The 22654-nt window shown below is 32.1% G+C and overlaps 1 protein-coding gene across 3 annotated transcripts in view; it reads left to right on the top strand.

Annotated features, from left to right (window-relative positions):
* Nucleotides 1-22654, top strand: part of LOC127865824 (uncharacterized) — a 116701-nt gene that overhangs the window by 29084 nt on the left and 64963 nt on the right. Inside the window, exon 1 of one of the 3 annotated variants that reach the window (XM_052405844.1) lies at nt 16430-17007. The exons of the other annotated variants lie outside the window; for them this stretch is intronic. Within the exon in view, the coding sequence (XP_052261804.1) occupies nt 16920-17007 (88 nt within the window). The 5' untranslated portion in view covers nt 16430-16919. Of the gene's footprint in view, nt 1-16429; nt 17008-22654 lie in introns of those variants that run through there. 3 annotated transcript variants of the gene reach the window in all.

Here is a 22654-nt window from a genome sequence, read left to right as displayed (position 1 = left end):
ATAAAATTGCAAGTATGATTTGTCACCAGGCACAATTTAATGATTGTATTCTTTGGCGATTTATGACAAATTTCTAATTTCAATAAGGTTAAATTTAAAAAAAAAGTGTCTTCGAGTTGGTAAAACACAACTTTTTTCATGCGTTATGTTGTGCATTTGAAATATTTAATAATAAAAACATAAGACTGTCAATTTATTTCTTTATTTGCGCATTTTTGTTACACACAACTGCACGTTCGCGCCTATTCACGCACGCTTACACGTACGCACACGCACAGGTGTTGGGCAGAGGAATGCAAACATTTAACATTGTGTTAAGCGTTTAAATCGTTTTTATATATTAAACTAACATGTGTGGTAGATAATTAGCACGAAGTATAAACTAGTTGTGCACATTGTTTGTAGCGAATATTACCGAAATAAAATCTCCACTCTTTAGTCATGATGAATGTATCCAATCGCGTAAACTTAGAAACAAATCAGAATTGGTTGTTAAGAACGAACCCAGCTTAAATGAACATATTAGTCTTATCTATTTTCTTATTATAAGATAAAATACTGAAACGTGTTGATATTTTTCTTTATCCAACAAAACATTCTGCAAGAGTTTCGAGCTTCTTAATGCATTCTCCGCAATCTTAGTTTCGTTGTATTATTGTGGTTTGATGTTATTGTCGCATTTGATAAAAGACTGGTTTTAGAAATGTTTGAATTTCCTTTAGTATGACTCTCATTGATCAAACATTTAATAGTTTCATCGATATTTTTCCTCTACTGACATGATGTTTACCATATTATTCTGTTTGATCACCGCGATAAAGGTCACTTCAACGTGACCACAACAGGGTGCAAATAAACAGGAATAAATACACGGGGTTCGCGTGAGTCAAACAAACAAGGATTACACTAGGCCATCAAAGATCAGCGCGAATGAGCTTTTGTTTCCTTTTCGTAATGAATATGTTATTGTTGAAACAATTTATTATAAATATGTGTTTAAGTTTTTTTATTGCGCTCGATTGCTTCTAAAGTCTATGTACAATTGAAACACTCTCAAGTCCGTTTCCTGCGTAAAACCAGTTCTCGGCGTCTTTGGATAAAATACAAAGAACGCTCGAAGCCGTGACCTTTAGGTCGCTATGGGGACACCATATCCAGAACGCCTAGGCGACCGGTATCTTTGTTTTGTAGGCACCTATGAACATTCGATTAATTATATTTATGTAATAAGGTTAAGAATGACCCTATCAAATAAACTTAAATTTCAGTTGCATCAACAGGAATTCATTTTAAGCGTTAATATTCTATTTTATAAACAAAGATCCTATTTCATTAATTCAAAAACAGCGCAAAACACACGACAATGACAAACAATAATATGTACATCTAAATTTATCTCTCTGGAACGGTAAATGCAAAATCCAACAATTGGGTTTAAACCGGTTAAGGGTTCAAATAAATCAGATAGCAATCCAAAGTGAAATATAAAAATATAATAGTTAATAATTTTATCCTCTTTTAAGTATGCTGATCAGATGTCCGTTTCATAAGGAAAGCCAATACCTTGTTCAACTCTAGAGTACGAGCCATGTTTAAATATATGTGCCCCAAGGCGGACACCATACACATGGCGCCAAATGCGTGTTGCTTATTTAGGCAAAAACATTCATGTCAGTTAAAGCCACATTACTGTAATCTTAAAGTGTCCTACTCTGGATACGAGCCGCTTCCATATGTTGATAATTCTGATATCGTTTTTATAGTATTCGGACTATTGCTTACATTCCCTGAAAATTGAAATTTAATCGGGCATCGGAATAACGCCTGATTTGGGTCTGAAAGGTTATCATATATTTCGAACACTCCTACATTTCAAATAAGTTACTTTATCAACAAGAGCTACTTGTACGTAGTAAATCAATCTGGTCTTAGATATCGTAACGTTTCTGTTTCTACAAACCATTTAAGTGATGCTCACATAAAAATTAAAATTAATCTGTCAACATGTATTAATTGATGCAAGTTGCAAATATAGCTTGAAATGAATTCAAATTGTTTACGTACAACTCAAATATGATTTTTAGCTCAATATTAACGAATACATTAATTATTTTGATTTCATTATAAACAATTGCACCCAATTGTCGGTTGAATACAAAACATGAATACCGTTTTTATCCAAATTAATGCGCCCCTTTCCTAATAAGTAATGTGAATCTCGTCAGGGCGCGTTTATTTACACTCTAACCCCATTAAAAAGTAAATTACGCACCAACAAATATAAATGTGATCATAAGCGAAAATTTCATTCTTCAATGATAAATATTCATATTAGACGCCATTTTTTTCTCCATAATACTACATGAAATAATCATTTATAGCAAGTACCAATAAGTGTGAACGGGGTAGCACCATTTGAAAAACTATGCAAATGAGTTAATACATATTGAAAACAACTTCTTGTTTAGTTTTATGAATTTCATGTTTGACATCACCTGCTAAGTAAATTTTAACGAATGGTTGCCATTTAGACAGCAAATTAAAATTGAGAACGTTAAAATATGTTGTCAAACTAAGTAGTATTAATATTTAAATCTTTCGATCGTCGATGAAGGTGAAGAATTGGAAGGTCTTGACGCGTCAGACCTAGAAGGAGGGCACTGTTAATAACAACAGGTGAATATGGAAGACTTGCACCATCACATCGCAGCATATTATATTATTGTAAAAATTGCCTAACAAGAGCATACTCTATAACGTTGTCATAGTAATGTGTCATTATAAAGTTGTTTAGTGTTTGTTGACAAGACGGCAACATAAGAATTGAGTCACACATGTCGATAATATTATTCCCATGGAATACCACTAAGATCTGCATTTTATACATCCCATACTGATTCTCATTTTAAACGCCCGGTGTCAAAATAATTTCAATCGTGAGGTTTTTTTTCATTTAAAACTGAAACTACGGTTGAAACGATAAATATAATTTAACAAGACTATTTTCAAGCAATATGGTCCCCTACCGGCTCCACCATTGTCAGAAATTCCAGCATTGTCATATTTTTTTGTTGCCATAGCAACCAGAATTTTTGACGTAGGAACAAAATGAAATGACGTGCATAATCATCATATTGCCATCTATCTATTTTTCAAGTTTCATGAAAAAATATGAAGAACTTTTTAAGTTATCGCAGGATCCGGAAAACCACCATTTTCAGCAGTATGTCTAGTCTATTTGTTGCCATAGCAACCATAATTTTTGACTTAGGAACAAAATGAAATGACGTGCATAATGTCCATATTGCCATCTCAAGTTTCATGAGAAAATATTAAGAACTTTTAAAGTTATCGCAGTATCCAGAAAAGTGTGACAGACTCAAAGACTGACGGACTGACGGGCTGACTGACTGACGGACTGACGGACTGACGGACACACAGAGGGCAAACCATAAGTCCCCTCCGGTGAATCCGGTAGGGGACAATAACTGTTCACATCCATTATACTTTGGTGGGCGTGCTTATTAGACTGCGAGCTTTACTAATGATATTTTTAATAATAAAATGTTTTTTTTACAACAAATATGGATCTTTGATCCAGTACCGACTTGTGCACGAAAACTAGTTTAGTTTGTTTTATTATTTTGAAGGAGTATTAATAAAACGTTTGGCGTTTACGTTGTTATTTATATTGCGATCGTTTATACGCAATCTGATTTAAGAATGAAGTGCCATAACTTTTTGTCCCACAGCACCAATTACAGTAAAAGTCATACTCGACCATAAGCCTTTACTGGTCATTCATTGTTAGTCACTTACCCGGAAGAAATTACTGTACAATATTAAGAAAAGTGTAATCAATAAAGACAGCGTATCAGCTCTGTTATCAAATATGTCTGGAGTATTATACATGATCTGAAATATAAACTCCCTTACAAATATGTTCGCGATTTGATAATTCATATCTATTTTCGATAAATACTTGTAATCAAATAATCCCTTGAGGGTAATTCGCACTTATTAGAAATGCGTTTGACATAGTAGTTTTGCACGCAAAATAATTGTAGTGTTGTTTTAAAAAAGCAAAACCAGATCAAACAAGAATTTGACTTATTAAAAAAAGTTTCGTCTGTAGCTCTTTAGCATTGTGCAAGAACTTATGAATTCCATGTCACGTCAATAAAAAACAGCCATTCAGATTTGGCTTACCTTTGGCAATTTTTTTTCCTTTAGCACTTTTACCAAAAGTGCATGGCACTTTTGTAATTTCTTACTATTGCTTTTGAGGCTTTCCATTTTCATAATATTGATCATTTTCGAATTATTATTCTGCACCATTGTAACAGAATTCGTTTCAGAATCAATCGTATATATATTGGAATTTTAAATTTTAAAATTCTGCAAACGTTCCATAAACAGAGACATGTGTTCATGTATATTATTTTCAAAAGTAATCAATTAATGTGTCATTTTATACCACAAACTCACATGGATGTTGTATATACACATACCATATACGCACAACATATACTCATACCATTTACAAATATCATAAACATTTTATATACAAAACATTTTAAAAAAGTGTATCACCCGGTTTATAATAAATTTGGAGATAAATATCAGTTATTATTAGTGTAAGATTGTAAACATCTTGAAGAGAATATACATATATTTTGTTGAACATTGCAGTTCAAAGCTATCAATAATTCCTTTTAAACGCCCCTTTACCACCCCCTCGATTTCTGATGATAACTTCTGTACGAGACGCCTTCAGCTGTGTAAAAAATCGTTGATGGACAGTTCTCATATCTACACATGCTGACAACTGTTTAAATGGTACCTTGCCAAAGATCTGCCATCTCTAGAATGAACAATGATTTGATACTCACGCTACGAAATAGGATAATTATTTGATATTCGGAAACGGTTTAGCCAATTATTTGGTGTTAACGTAGGCATAATACATCTTTATCAATTTTTTGTATGTGCGAATAGAGTTTGAAAAGAATAAGAAATGACGAATTCATTCGGATTCTATCTGATATTTGTGTGTGGCTTGACCGATCTAATTACTATCAAAAAATTGAAAGCAGAAAACATCGGTTAGTAAAATAGTTCAGTTTCCGTAAACAGAATCCATAATATTTATAATAAATCATAAGCTTAGTTGTAAGTTGTGTATACTGCCAGAAGGTTATAACATATTGCGTTTCAAAAGACTTAACGTTAAATGTACATTTTGAGATAATTAGTGTTTTTTTTTCTTCGATAACGTTTTTGCAACAAATTGAAACATACATTCCTGAATATATGGAACTATGTATGTAGTAATTTTAGTTACATTAAAGTCAGATTAGTTTGTTTGTATCATATTATGTTAATGATTTAAAGAAACAACAACACCTAAAGCGAAAATTAGTAAATGGTCAACGTTTTTGTTATTACTTATAAGCCTTGCATACAGGCACAAGAAACGACCCTTTTTAATGTAATTATATTGTGACCAAAACCAACACGCTATTGTGTAGCGTTCCCATATTTGGACCATGCTAAGGGTATTTAAACGGTATTTGTGTCAACAATTATTTATATGTTTTTGAAATTCGGGGTAATATTATTTTCAGCCTGTATTAGTAGCTTTTGGATACGGCCGGCTTAAAAACATATTGTTTTGTACTCGGCTTTGTGTTTGATACGTTGTTTAGTCGATTTTGTGGTGAACGACCATTTGACTAGCGGCTTCTCTGTTTTTGATACAACCGAAGCTTTTCTATCTTATACTTTGCACAAAAGCCATATTTCATTATTTCCCAAAGTGGGGATAATGTCATCAAATATTGTTTTTGCTAAATGTTACTGACTTTGATGTTGCAAATTAGAAGAGCTAGTGTATGAAATAGAAGTTCACCTTTAAAGTGCTTCAAGTAAATAACATAAAATCGAGATAAGCGATGACAAACAATTTATGGGCCACACAATAATGGCTTTTGTAAACGAAGATCCACTATTTAAGTAGTTTTGTTTCCTTCATTGTGTTCACCGTGTCAAACGCTATCGCAGCTTCTGAAAAAAAATAAGTACGCAAAGTGCACTTTTTTGTTTATCAGGATTAATAGCGCTTTGATTACATGTTGCCCGTCATGATGTCTAAGAACGGCATCGTTGTAAGGAAAATGCAACTGCTTGTTAATGTAGATTAATGTCTAAGTTATCATCTCTCCTTATTTACGCGGATTATACACGGCATCTCTATCAGGAAAATGCAACTGTACATTTATCTTGACGAATAGTTTCTGTATCTTAACACTTGACGGCATCCGTGAGTCTTAAGAAAGGCATGCAAACAAGGCGAATTATTGATATGCACCCGGACTTGTTTGTGCAATTTTAAAACTTAATTCGAAGTCTCTATTCTGCAGATGCCCTCTATTGTAAACATATTTTTTATCTCAACAAGCAGAATGGCTTATACAAACCTCTCGAGCTTGTAGTCCTTAGTTTTCAATTTTGGGACAATTTGTTTTACCGCAGACATTATTACGCGCAAATATGAAACATAGAGCTTTAATGTCAGATTTTTCATTAAGAATGCTGCGAAATATTGTTTACTATTTTTTAAAGAATAAGTCAGTGTAAATTAATAAAAACTGTCCAAAAAAAACATGTTAAAAACTAAGAGAAAGATTGCTGCGTGATAAATTATCTTCAGCCCGCATGCATAAGCAAATGCGTTAGTTTAATAATGTACGTTACATTTTGTTTGATTGATGTTGTAAATCTCAAGAACAAAATCATTGTAGTGCAGCGGGCGATCGTTATTTTTTTAAGCAAGCTCAAGAAACAACACATCAAGTCAATAGCTAAGACATAAACTAAATGGCTCGTACCATCCGGATGCAAGAACAAATGTTGAACACATCAATTAATTGATTTTAATTAAAACATCATTGATGATAAAATCATCTTATCTTGTTGTTTAATTATATTTCTGATTGTGTAAACATTATCAATTAATGTGAACAGTTGACGGATAAATATCATCCACCACACGATTGGTCTAAACTATCTGCTGAATCAACAACGGAATGTGAAAGATGCTTGACCACGGCGTTACAGTGTCATCAAATTCATCACAATATAGTCATTGATATTATTAATTTTACTTGGTCTTCTTCGTTTCGTATCGGTTATTTAAAAAACATGCACGTTTTCACAATAAGGGAATAACATGAGCAAAAACAAAAGTTTATACAACAACACAAAAACGTCACGTCATTTACAGGAAACAGCGGTTAATTACAACGTCATTTACGGGAAACCATTGTTAATTACAAATTTCCGGAAAATAAGGTGAAAACATAAACAAGCAGAATATTTTGACTGCAGTTTGTCAAGAATAATAATTATTTGAATCAAATAAATGGATAGTTAGAAGTTCACAAATAAGCCATTGTAATTTATTATAACACGGTTTATCGATCCCTGTTTCTACATAGATACAAGTATAACTTTACCCTTTTCATCGATTTCATACTGTATTGAAACCATTATTCTTAAATATGGAATGGATACGAATTGGACCCAATTAATTATCGTTCTTGGGATTTGTGTTATGCAGTTAAGAACGTGGTTCTTCATTTCTAGATTATGTTCTTTATATCATGAGGAATACAAGTTAGATAATATAGAGTAACAAAAATAAGAACAAAGTCAAAACACACGTTCAATCTATCTTACATTTTTGGGAGGTATTTCATTATATGCTCTAATTCCACGAATGAGCTGTCATTTAGCTACAAATATAAAGAGTCCACAACTATTGAGCTTAACGGCGGATATCGCCATATCGTCATGTGCCAGCTTCTTGATTTCAAATATATGATATTTGTGTTTTAGGTCAATTCACGAGTACAAATGATTTAGTTATTATGTGGATTCTTACATTTTCATTTCGCAAGCGAAATCAAGTTAATCATAGCCACACAGTCTCAAATCCGTACACGTTGTTTTTTGCTTTGTAGTATCTCCGTAATTGATACTTTCTGTTGAATGATTACTATAGAATTGTGAACATCAAAGATCTTACAGTTGAATAAATGAAATATATGGCACTGTGTAATAAAGTTACATGTATACTGCACATAATATTAAACATGAAACTTATATGCAATAAAACAACCCATGGTATTTGTTCATAAATGAGAACTTCAATGCAGATATCCCAAAACAAAACAAACAACAAATAATACCCTATATGCACAAACTTATCATCAAGAATAATGCATATGAATACATACACGAAAAACTATATTCGACATCCTTAATTCAGGAAGAAAAATGATGGACATATTTATTATCAGATGTTTCCTAATTATGAATTGTGTTATTCCCCAATAATATTAAAAACATGATAACATCTGCAAACATAAAACGCTCCGACTATCCCGACTCGAGACTCTTACTTTAAATATCTTATCGAAACATCGATAGTAATACTAGCGTTCGAAATGTACACTTTAAGGATAACATGAAAGGAAGATATCGCTCCTGAATAATGAGGAAGGGCCTTTGATGCTGACACATCTTCAAACCTCGAACATTGAAGGCATATTTAAAAATTGCTTTGTTCTTAAATGTTTCAACCAATTTTGATAGAATGGCTATTGTACATTTATTTCTGCACATGATACCGAATTGTATAATGATCGGATGATCATTTTATGACAATTACATCATTAATTAAATCGTTATAATAGCATGCCCAGTATTATATTTTGTGAAATCTTTAAAGGGCAATATCGACGTTTTATACGGTGTTTGTTCAAAGGTCTGGAGCAACTTTAGTTAATATTGCTTAAATCACTACGCTGCATGGATTTGTAATCACCATAAGTTTGCGATTTTCATGTATAACTTGCTCCTCAATTCGCATAGTTACGCAACAAGTTGTTCAATCTGCCAAATATAACACAATAATATATACCGCAAAAACATGTTGACGAAAAAAAAATGTTATTTTCACTTAGTTTAAAAGATAAAAAAGTGGGTATATACGTATCTACTTGATGGCCAACCGTCTGTATTTTTAGAAAAAAAGCTTAATTTAGGTCTGAAAGATTATCATGTTACTCTTCTATCCCATGTTCGAGATACAATGGTAATACTGGGTACATACACTATATTGCCTTAAAAATTGTTAAATCTCTTACATGTGAAATTGTCAAACGTTCCACACAAGGGACGCATTGTCATCTGTACAGGTTCAATAGAAAAAAACAAATTATGATTTAATGTTCTAACAGATGCGACAATGCACATGTATTGTTAAACACATCTTTTTAAGTGAAACGTTCGTGGTAAATATATCTTTTTGAGATAAAAAACAACTATTAAATATTAATTGTACAAACCGTTCTTAGGATATGCATGTTTTGGTTTTAACACTAAATGCACCAATATGTCAATATGTCCCTTTAACCCCTGTTCTCCACCGATAACAACTCGATCACGAGAATCCTTCAATTGACAAGCAGCGGATGGTAATACAAAGTACTGTCCTGATAATGTGTTGTTTTAAATAGTTCTGTTTTGAAAAAAATATCGACGAATACTGAAATCCAAGATTCACACACATTCAAAATAATAAATAAATGGTATGACATTATATCCAAGTGACTGTGTCTCCAGTTGATCGACAAGAAGTGTATTCTCACATTCTAGAAACTTTGAGTTTAATATTGTAGAAGTTACTACATGTACGTCTAATAGTTTTTATCCACAAAAGTCGCATTCTTATGAACTTACTTCATAAAACCGCATTTTTACCGCTCACGGGCATGGAACCGTATTTTTATTGGTGACCGAAACTTTTTTATGTTGTTTACGAGTTGTTGTGTCGGGAGCATTGGGCAGTGGGTGTTTATTTGCTGATGCACAAAAGAATCGCACGTGTATGTATAGTTTTAAAAAAAACTCACATCACGATATTAACAACACCCTGCGTGAATTATATACACTATTTTTGTTTGTTTTAAATTAGTCTTAAAGTATTTCGTATTCTGGTTATATTATACCTTGTTCATGAGATATTACCAACCTATTTTAATTGCATGCGTGACCTTTCTTAATGAACACGTCTTATTTGGGAGAATGAACTATGAATGAATTATTTATTTGAACAGGTTAAATGAGTTCTTTCAAAACTGCGGGCTATTTCATTTGGTAGAGAGCTGGATTTAAAAAACAATCCTGGGATCGCGGGTTTAATCCCTGCCCGGCAACATAACATATGTTGGTTAAGGTCATGAACTACGAATTTTTTGCACTAATTATTGGTTAACCAGCTGTCCCAGCCAAACAGTGAGCTGGAAAACTGACCGCCTAAATTATATAACTGTTTTACTGTTGATAACGGCAAAAATAATCAACTACAAAAATAAAGTACATTAAATATGATTGGATTATATATAAATATAATATTACGACATTAACATATTTTAATTGGTAGAGACTAAGTAGTTTATTAAAGGCGATACCATTTTATATGACTATCATCTAAAGCTTTATAAAAACTTCGATATAATTGGTTTTAAAGTTTATTAAATATTATAGCAGTGTTTTGACCGACAAATATAATCAATCTCACAGTTGATGTTAGCCATCTGTCAAAATTATCAATTGAATGCGATAAACATTTGACCACCGCATACCAAAGTCAGGGGTCATGAAGGGTCATCAAAATATACCATCTGATATTTTTATCCACCAACGGAGAATCATTCTTCTTAGTTATCGTTCTTTGTTATTGTGTTTTGCAGCTCTGATCTTATTACATTCTACTTCATACTGTTTTGTTTTATTTATGATATTCAGACTGCAAGTAAATTTACTCTCGCAACCATGAATACAAAATAAATGCATTAGAAAACATATGTTGGATTAATTGATTTTTATTAATAAATTAATTGCATGTTTGACATTAAGAGTAAGCTTTAATTAAAAGTAAATAAATGTAAGCGGAGTTATTATGAGGTTTAAAGCTACACAATTTTCAATTATAATATAATAATATTATAATATATGTTTAAGCATGTTTGTTCACTAATGTTGCTAATAAACAAGTATTTCATTCTTCGCATGAAAACATTACAGGCTTGGGCAAAGGTAAGGCATACATTCATGTTTATGTTTAGATATCCGTAAATGGAAGTGGTTCCTAAACATGAAATTAGTCATGGTCATATCTTGATAAACAATTATACCTTAACGTAATGAACATTATAACATGATAAGTGTATTTTATCAGCCGTACCAAAGTTTGCTTTCCAAATTCATCACTGAAATGGCTTGAAACTTACATGCAATGGTCTAAACCTTTGCATTTATTCATAAATAAGACCGTTAATGAAAATGACTTTAAAACAGAACGACAAACTGTATACTTGAACAAATCAAGCGCATTTATGCATTTGAATGAAAAGAAATAATATAATAATTATGTTTAGTTAAACACTATTTAGAATATGGGGAAAGCAATCACAAATAGACGTTATTGAATCAAATTCCTTTGAAGAACTACAACTTTTAGAAAGATCCACGCTAAATTACTGCCGCAAAGCTGGAGTCATTTCAATTTTACATAAAAACAATTTTTTTACTAGCTTAAACCAGGCAGAAACATTTGTTCATTCATAGTTATCAATTTTATATCATGATACGTATTACGGTAATAAGATTATACTATCAGCATACACAACATGTTTCGACTATCACGATTCGGGCTACCATGTTGCATTTATCTTATCAAAACGCCGGTACACTTAACAGTGGACTTAATGCGCCGTATTAATTACAACATAAAAGGACGACTCTTTTTGCGATGAGTCTAAGATATTTAAAACCTTGACACATGCAAACGTTGCTACTGAAAATGATATATATATATATTAAGCCATGATTACTTTGTGACTTAAACTGTTTAATGTAATGGCTATTGTTGTTTAAGCTTCGAAAAAATTACTACGATGCTATGCATGATTTGATAGCATTGTGTGATTAAAACACTACAAGTGCGTTTTATTCTACGAATTACTATACAGATAAACATTAGTGACTTGATATAATTTTAAAGTCATCTTAGATCGGAAATACTGCAATACAACCTAAAATAGCATCTGTGTTTTTCTGTTTTTTTTTTATATATTTATTCAAATGAACACGGTTTCGTTTGTATACAATACATTTTGTAATTTATATGTTCGAACATGCTTGGTTTACGAAACCGCATAAATAGTGTACATGCGTATTATTAATGCTTTTATAAGCATCATTATTCAATCGATTTTAATGCAAGTGTTCAGTTTTCACCATGTTCATTTTTTGCTGAGTTGTTTTTGAGCGATTGTGCACGGGCTTCCTATGTGTTCAACAGTGGCATAATTTGTATGTAATTTCGATCTGATGATATTTGCTTCACAACAAAGCATGTACTTTTGAATGCAGATCCCTGACGACGTTATCAATAAGTACTCATTAAAGCGAGATTATACGATTTTGTTATTATATATATATCAATATAAATTAAAATAAAAGTTCAGAAGAAAAAGTGCGAAAAATGCGAAATAAGCCGGATATTTAATTCTGAAATCGAAAACGGCTGTACAGTCGAATTCGCCAGCATGTATATCATGCATGTACGATGTGAATCTAAACTTAGTTTAACGGTTCATTGTAAATTCATGCAACGATAAATATTCATACGACACACGAACACTAACTCTGGTCCTAATAAAAAGACGAATGCTTCGGTTATTGTAGGAAAATATGTTCGTCACAATCGGCTCGGGGCGCTAATTTGCCTTTGCTGCATTTTATGAAATTCGGATTTAATGTATAATTTTTCTTGCCTATTTTGTGTTATTGCAACATATTTTATCAATATATTACAAATTAACACATATAAAAAATCATATAATCTTGCTTTGAATCAAAATATTTTTAACCAAAACAATCTCCGGAAATATTTAAGAGATCCCTTGTCATTCAATCTTGATGCCATCGTCGTGCAATTATTAATGCTATAAAAATGGTTGAACAAAAGTAGAACAAATCAATATTGGTCTGAAATATTGATACATGTGCACAATATTGCAAGTCCCCAATAAGTATCTTTTAAGGATATTCAATTGGTTCCTTTATTCAACAAGATAAGTATTGATGCAAAGCATCAAAGGGCGTCGGGAATTTCAGTGTAAAAGACACTCAATGAAGTTAAATGGAACGATTTTTTTTCTACTGTTAATATATTGGCCGATTATTTTAAACAAAATAGAAAAAGATACTGGTATAACCATTATGTATGATTTTGTGTTATAACCCCCAAATAACTATTATTTATGATGTTGTGTAATAACCCCCAAATAATCATTATCTATGATTTTGTGTTGTAACCCCCAAATATTTCATAGTTCATTTTCTTTACATTGGTTTCCTTTTTTTTACTGGTATCCGTGTGCAGTTTTCATTAATTGAACAGAACTGTGTAGGTTTTAAAAAATCTGCTTCATCTTGTAAGCGTAATTTCATATTTTTCTCAACTTCAAGGGGAGATGATTCTGAACTTATTCTTACGTTGCTCATTTACGATAGGGGTTGAGTACTCATTGATATGAAAACACTGTAAAAGTTTGAAAAAAAATGAATGAAAACTGTAAATTGTATAAAGAAGCTGCATTTCACAATACTTTGAAATTCAGTAAAATATCATAATAGATTTATTGCTCCGATATTCATCATTTTCAATAGGGTTCGAGTAATACTGATATAAAAACACTTAACAAGTTTGGAAAGATTCAGACGAAAGTTGTGAAATCTTTTAAACAAGTGGAAATTGTTTATTTTGTCAAATTTAATAGAAAAAAATTCTGGACTTATTGTCCCGATGTTTCTCATTTTAAATGAGGTAAAAATGCTCATTGATATGAAGACACTGTAAGTTTGGAAAGAATCTGATGAAAACTGTTGACATAATCACCTAACCAAGCAGTTTTCACTTTTATTTTTAAATTCAAAGAGACATAATTCTGGACTTATGGTCCGATATTGCTCATATAGAGTTTGGGTTGGGTCCTCATTGATAAAAAACCTGTAAAAGTTTGGGAACAATCGGATGAAAATTTTGGACTTCGCACAAGGATTTTAAAATTTCTCAAATTCTAAGAAAGGTAACTATGGACGTAATGGCCGGATAATGCTAAAGGGCCTGCCATACCACCAGTATAGTAATACGTGTTGCGCTTCGCGCTCTATATGTGGTTCTTAAAAAAACTCCGAGAAGTGCTTGACTCTAGGGAAACGGGTTGCTGGGACACAGCTCCTCCTTGATAATCGGCTGCTTCCTTTATCGCAACTCATTGTTACAATCAATAATACGTTTCGCGCTTTGCGCTTTATATGTGGTAGGGATAGGCCTATGATAAACAACCATAAAAATACATGGATAATAGATGTGTTGTTTGCATTTATTTGTTAATATATAAACACGTGAATTTTTTATAAGATATTTAAATGATGTAATAAATTTTAATTAACGGTGTCACCACGTTGCATCCATTAATTTTAATACAAATGTCCAATTGTAGTAAAATGGATGTTAAAATGTCTACATAAAATAAAGGTTTATTATATTTATTAATCTGACTGAAAAAATTGTCAGCCGCCGAACTGTTCCGTTCGTGCCGGAACCCGGGATTGAACCGGGGGCCTTTAGATGACTGTTGCGTAAACAACTTCACTCTAACGCTCTCCCAACTGAGCTATTCCGGCTGACATTAACTTATGTACTGCTATTTGGTGAAGTTGTGTATAGCGATCGTTATTATATGTCTATTAATAAACTAATACATTGTACTTTTTCGTACCACTACGCCTTCCAATAAACTTGCTTGCGCGATAGGTCGTCAAATATCGTACTACATTGATTCTCCACTAAATAAGCAAATTAGAAAAACCACAATATATTTTGATTATGTTTTGTTTTTAAACAAAACATCATTTATTTTTATACAAAACCAGAAAGTTTCGCGTATTTGCCCAGTCCCTGTGATCTTTCCCCTGTGATCAGTTGTGGATCAGTTATTAATTAAAACAATTAGCTTTGCATTATTGGCAATAAATATTGTAATAAATGTAATAGGCACAAATGCAGTACTTATTTTTACTAATTTACACAAAAAATCACTACTATGCGAGATGTTCTTAAAACAAAAATATATACATTGATCCGTAAAATAACTTCTCCTCCCATAAGCGAAAAAAATTGCATTACATACTAGTCGCCGCCCTCCAGGGCGACGCCAACAAACCTGGACGAATTATTGGCGTCGCCCTGGAGGGCGGAAACTAGTATGTAATGCATTTGTTTTTCGTTTATGGAAGGACAAGTTATTTTATGTATCAATGTATATATATATTTTTTAAATATCTTGCATAGTGGTGATTTTTTGTGTAAATTAGTGTAAATAAGTACTGCTTTTGTGCCTATTACATTTATATAACATATTGTATTAGACTATTTTTTGAATTAAATCATCAATGAACATCAATGAACGGATTTGTTGACTTGTGCACATAATTAAATGCAATATATCATGGTTTCGATTACAAAGTAAACGTAAAAGAACAAACTATCGATGTTTGACCAAAGTCGTTTAATGTTTTACAACGGCTATTAATTATGTTGGTGCAGTGTCTATTTATTGAAACTTTTATATTTCGCATTTACGATATTGTTCGAGTTCTTTGTATTAAGATATTTTTGTAATTTGCAAATTGAACCAAAGCCTTCTTCAAAGACTAATGCAAAAACTGCGGATAAAGCATTACTTTTGCACAAAGCAGAACTTAACATTATCAACTCTGTTATAAAGCATTCTTATTCCATCATTCCATGGAAGGATCCTTCAAAAACATATTGAAATTGTAAATTGTTTTATCCTGTTTACGTTCACTTTTAAAAGACGTGTGAGAATACATTTTATTTCCAAAAATAAGCATTATCAACTGTTTTATTTGTTTAAACAACTCACGTGGATTGTTCACATAAAAATATCGGATACGCATATCACATATCTATATTATATACAAATAATACACATTTTACATATCGTATACACATTTAATTAGCACTTATAAACAGAGCAGCATACGGGTAAAAATTTAGGTTGGAGATTATAATATTTCCATTGTAACATTGCTATCCCATAACTGAGAATATGAATTTCGTTTAAGTAATTTATCTGTCAAGTGGTCCTTTAAATCTCCACTCCTCACAGCCATGCTACGGATAACAACTCGATAACGGGACGTCGTCGTCTTAGTTTAAATCTTGATAGACATTTGTCATATCAGAATATTTTAACAGCGAAGCGGTTGTGTGAAACTGTCGACATGCAGGATACATGGCAAAAGTTGTTTCTTATTAAAGGAGAAAAATATATGTGAGACTCGCGCTATGAAATACGATTATTAGTTGACCGCCGGTAACTGTCTCGCCAAAGTATTGTTTGTAAACCTAGGCATAATACGGAATTTAAGTTTGTATTGGTTTATATGTGCTCATATTGTACAATAGATTGTGTTGAAGATTCTGGTGTGGAATTAAACAAAACAATCGACCAAATTTCCGACGTAGCGTTAAAATGCTCTGACATTATTCCATACACGCGGTTTTTATGATTAAGTGATGTTACAAAATAACATATACACAACTTATTGCAAATCAACAAACGAACCTTCTAAACAAATTTACATAAAACCTACGCGTTGAATGGGTGATACATTTTAAAGAAACGTAAATAAGTTAAGATAGAAATAGAGCAAGAATAAGTATTGACAAAGCCGAATTAGTGAGATACAGAATGGCAAAAGCATTCGGCTTGTTTCCAATAATTGTGTTTTTGTTGACTGATCCAATGAAAATCAACGAAGCGAACGCTGTAAACATCGGTTAGTAAATTATATTCGTATCTCAAACAAGAAGCAACAATATATATATATATATATATATATATATATATATATATATATATATATATATATATATATATATATATATATATATATATATATATATATATAGCTGACTTTATGAGAAGTTATAGGTTGTGTACAGTTTGACGATGTGTATCCCATAATGCATTTAATATTTCAATAGATTTGGTGGTAACTATTCATAGTTTGTGAAATTATAACGTGAGTGTGCAATAACAAAATGAAACATAAATATCTGTATTTTGTCGATGTAATCCAGGGGAAAATTATTGTCCGTCATAAGTACAATTACCTAAGTATGTTTGTAAATGAATATGTTCGTATCTCATTATGCTAATTAGTATAAACAAAAAATACCTCTTTCTCATAGACATTTATCTTTTACAACGAACTGGTTATGACAAGTAGGCCTATTACATACACACCCGCTAAGTGTTAGGTTTGGAAAATACCAAATATAATAATTTAAATATTTTAAAAAACACTATTGTGCGGCGTCAACATACATTGATTAATGTGACGTGTATTTACAAGTCATATGTACCAACTATGATGTTTATGTTATTGAGTTGAATTTTGAGTTGTATTTTTTTTTAACCTATGCAAGTATAAAAAGTAGAAAACCAGCTTAATGCAATCCTTATGGGATACACGGTCCGGTCAGAGGATATTAAGCTTGGCTATTGAATGGGCCGTTTTGTGTCTATGTCGATATTTTGCTGTAACATGAACAATTGGTTACTTTGATTGTATATATACTTGTCCCGTAAGCAATATTTCATTATAAATAATTAAACGCGAATTAATGCAATCAGTTTGTTTCATTTTCGCGTGATGTAAATTTTATATTAAAAAGTAAGAAGTGCTTGTGCTTAAATTAAATTTTTATAATAAAATCGTGACCATCGACGCCAATTTTAGGCGGCACTCAATAAGGTCTTTGAAAGCAGGACTCACTATTCAAATACAACTTTTGTCCGTCATGTTGCATGCCGTTTTAAACTCAATCGTATCTTTTACATTAAATATGCTTCGTTTGAGAACAATGTAAATGCGATAAATAAGGATAAATATATTTGTTATCAGCTTTGGATTTTCTTCTTGCGCAAAAATCAGTGTACATCAATTGTAATTTTTGACTGTGTTATTCCAATTGTTAACATAGAAGTAGACTAGGAGTAACACCATGTCTTAAAGAGTTAAATTGCTTTATTAAAGTATTAAATAACAATAAACATTGTATAAAAAATATTAATAAATTTGTTCACAATGATAATGACAGCATATTATTAGTATTTATTTTATGCTTTCCGGTGGTTTATAGAGTAATATCAGTGAATTAAAACTGATAATTTCACTGATTCAAACAGTGAAAATTAACAGTGAAAATTATCGATAATTTTCACTGTTTACTGTGAAATGACGTTTTTATTTTACGAATTGACGTCATTATCCCAGCGAAGTTCTTTAGTTAAACTCTTTAACAATGTATATAAACTGTGAAAGAAAGCATAAAATAAAAAGAAAATTTGTTGGATTCGGTGGAATATCGATTTTAATTCACGAGTGATCATAGAAAAAATATATTTTCACGAGTGGCGAAAGTATTATTTTATATGATCACTCGTGAATTAAAATCGATAATCCACCGAATCCAACAAATATCCTCTATGTATACCTGCTTCTTGGTAAATAAATACAGAATTTAAGCATCAGGAAAACATAAATCAAGTATAATGAATACATAAATCAATGCTACCAATACGTTATAAATGACAACAATTAATTAAAAATATATATCTTAGTGAAAAAAAGGCCTGAATATAATTAAGACATGCACATGTGAATAATTTGCATGCACAACGATTCATATAAAGGAACACTAGATGCATTTTGACTCTTCCCAAATACATGGTCTGCAATATATTTCTCGTAAATTGACGTATTTTTCAGTAGTTTCATGGGTCAATGCTTTCTCATTGTGTGCATTATTTCCGATGTAAATTTATAATTCTAAAATACAGGTTCGTTTGTAATGTGTTTACATTTAGATCATTTTATAATGAAATCTTTATTTAAATTAAAATGTTACGTGAATTTACACACTAAAAACATATAGGTATTTGGACACTAGCAGCTTCGCGCTCCCGAAACAGTACAATTCGGTTGTCACTATTACCTTTTTATGCTCCCCGAAAATTTTCGAGGAGCATTTAGTTGCCAGTTTGTCCTTCCTTACTTCCTTCCTTCCGTCACTTTTGTGTTACAGTTTCTCATAGCGCCTTTCAGATTTTACAGATCTCTTACATATTTGGCATGTAGGTACCTTGCATGGACCTCTACCTTTGATGAGGTTTGAAGTCACTGGGGTCAAGGTCAAGGTCACCGAGGCTATTGACCTTCCTTACTTCCTTCCTTCCGTCACACTTTTGTTACCGTTTCTCATAGCGCCTTCAATATTTTACCATTTTCTGACATATTTGGCATGTAGGTACCTTGCATGGACCTCTACCTTTTGATGAGGTTTGAGGTCACTGGGGTCAAGGTCAAGGTCACCGAGGTTAAAATATAGATTTTCTCATGGTCAAACTTTGGTTACAGTATCTCATAGCGCCTTCAATATTTGACATATCTCTTACTTCCTTCCTTCCGTCACACTTTTGTTACCGTTTCTCAGGGCACCTTCAATATTTTACCGATCTCTTACATATTTGGCATGTAGGTACCTTGCATGGACCTCTACCTTTTGATGAGGTTTGAGGTCACTGGGGTCAAAGTCAAGATCACCGAGGTTAAAAAATAGATTTTCTCATGGTCAAACTTTGGTTACAGTTTCTCATAGCGCTTTCAATATTTGACATATCTATTATATCATATAATTTATATGTTTGCATGTAGGTACCTTGCATGGTCCTCTACCTTTTGATGAGGTTTGAGGTCACTTGGGCCATTTCGGACACTGATAGGATATTTATTCTGGGGGACTTCAACAAGGAAGTCCTAAATAGTCAGAAGTTTTCTACATTTCGAAACCTGATTCGAAGTCCAACGTGTAAGACAGGCAGTGTTTTAGACATGGTATTTTACAACAGACAGGATCAAGTCATGACTCATATTCAGCCAGTGTACTTTAGTGACCATAGTGTTATTTGGGTTTAAGTTCCATTTTAAAGAAAGAGTGAGTGTATACTATTATTGTCATTAATTATTATTAATACCTGTTTACTTTATTAGGAACATAAGGGGAGCATCCATCGTTTTCAACGGTACTTCTTGTTATTTTTTTATATTTTATTAGAATATGATGGTGACGAGGAATGAGCTTCTCTAGTAAATAGTGATTGTTTTCATGTAAAGCAAAGTTTATTATTTAGATAATTCTCATCATCGTGCCAGTAGCAATAACATGGTAAATAATACGGTGTTGATTTCGACAATCGAAACAAACAATCACCACAAAACAAGTCCTGTTTACAGGTAAAGAATACTAAGATTACCATAAATACAAACGCAGTAGGTGTATGTAAAGATACTTTGACAAAACAGACTGTATTCATTTTTTTTTAAGTTACAAACATATTTCATAACATTTGTACTCAAACGTGTATAAAAACGCTATTAGCTCAGCCTAATATATAGTTGACAAACAAATGAAACAAACCCTTGAAAACTAACAGACTTTAGTCAACAACATGGACATCCGTTCATATATAAAACATGATATTATAGAGAAAAAAACACACATCACAAAAACAATATAATAAAGCAAATTAGACACAACACTGGACATGATTTTAAGTGGGAAAAGAATTGTTATTCGTATTTCATTAATTCTGTTTAAGAACAGCTTTCCATAATAGAAACTGCAATTTTTCAAACTCGCTAAACTTTGAGAATTCCCATATTTCACACGAGTATGTGATAATTGAAGACACAAAAGCATCAAATAACTACAAAGCTACATAAGCCTTACAACTATAAGTTTTCAGGTTTGACAACAATACGTTGAGTGCATTCAAGCCCTTACTACGCAAAGTGTTAGTATTGAGATTGAAGTTCCATGTATAATAAAGTGTTACATTCAGATATGTAAAGTCGTTCACAATGTTTGCTTGGCCGTATACACAACGCTCATTACGTAAGGTAGCTTGTTTGCGGAAAACAATAATTGTGGTTTTTGGTATGTTAACTTACAAACCCCATGTATTAAAATGTTCATATAAACGATAAATATACAATCGTCTGCAAACAGAAGTAGAATTAAACATATGTTTTGCATATGTTTTCCCGCATTATGTCTATTTTGAAAAAAACATTTCAAGATCGTCCACCAAAATCGTCTCCCACTGTCTTAGTCCGATAGCTTTATTAAAACACTTTAAGTATGTGTTATAACGTCTTACACATGCTTTGACAAATTGGTACATACTACGTATAATGCGCAAAATTTTGCCGTCCAAATTTACAAACATAACTTTAACCATAGTGCATTTAAATATATAGAATAAAAGCAACATTTCATATCTACGAAGCAACGATGCTATCTGACAACAATGAACCTGATAACTGCGCATCTGCGTCCAGAAAGAGATGCATCATTTATGTCAGAGGTTTCAGTTCTTCCGCTTTAGTCATTCGCAAATGGACACATCAGGTGAATATCGTGATAAATTGAATATTTTTGAACGGAGCGTATACAGAAAAGAATCAATAAAACAGTTTTGAATTATACGTTTCGCTGAAGGAAATGTTTAAGAATAATTAAAATAGTCCACTATGTGTTGCGTCTTAATCGCGTGGTATATTTTGCGCAGCACGAGTCACTTAAATTCTGAGGATATTAATAGATAAGGCAAAAAAAAAAACTGCTGCTGATCAACATGTATAGTGGGATATCGATAGTCCAATACACTATCACGCATCGGTTGCGTAGCTTCGTTGATAGTGCTAGCTAGTACAGTGGGGTTAAATTTGATATGTCTGGGAAACGTTGTTTTGTTCTCAACAGATAGCGGCGATCTCTCATGTATTCTCAATTGCACGGGTAATAACAACACAATAGTATAAGTTTAAGTATTTTATATTCACAGTTCCCAATTTATAAAACGTTAGCATTAGTTCGCCAATAACTACATGTATAATATAGACAATGACAATATTTCGCCCAAAACGAGTAATATATATATATAACACTAAATATGACAAGAAACATCTTTTTTTTAAAAAGGTATTCGGCGAAAATGCTGACTTTAAAATAGATTTTGAGTTAAACGTTTCTAAATAATTTAATAAAAACAAAAATTAAACTATTGTGTGTGTGTGGGTTTACACCTGTTAGTCGTATATTCACCGCATGAAATGTGTGTGTTTTTATAGTCAAACCACACATAAGTGTTATTAGATACAAATTATAATATGGGAGTTCACATCATATGTGTCCTCACAGGGCTGATAATGAGTTTATTTTATTCACCATCGAAATATATCGTATGTTAATATTAAATACGCAGTTTTCTTTCGAAACATTCAAATCATACTTTCATAGCCGCATCAGGGGAAAATGGGTCTTATGCCGTTTCGGCCAGCGTAGCTCAAGCCCAGC

Source organism: Dreissena polymorpha, chromosome 2 (assembly GCF_020536995.1).
Source record: "Dreissena polymorpha isolate Duluth1 chromosome 2, UMN_Dpol_1.0, whole genome shotgun sequence".
NCBI lineage: Eukaryota > Metazoa > Mollusca > Bivalvia > Myida > Dreissenidae > Dreissena > Dreissena polymorpha.
The sequence above is the reverse complement of the archived record's forward strand: the minus strand, read 5'-3'. Positions and strand labels throughout refer to the sequence as shown.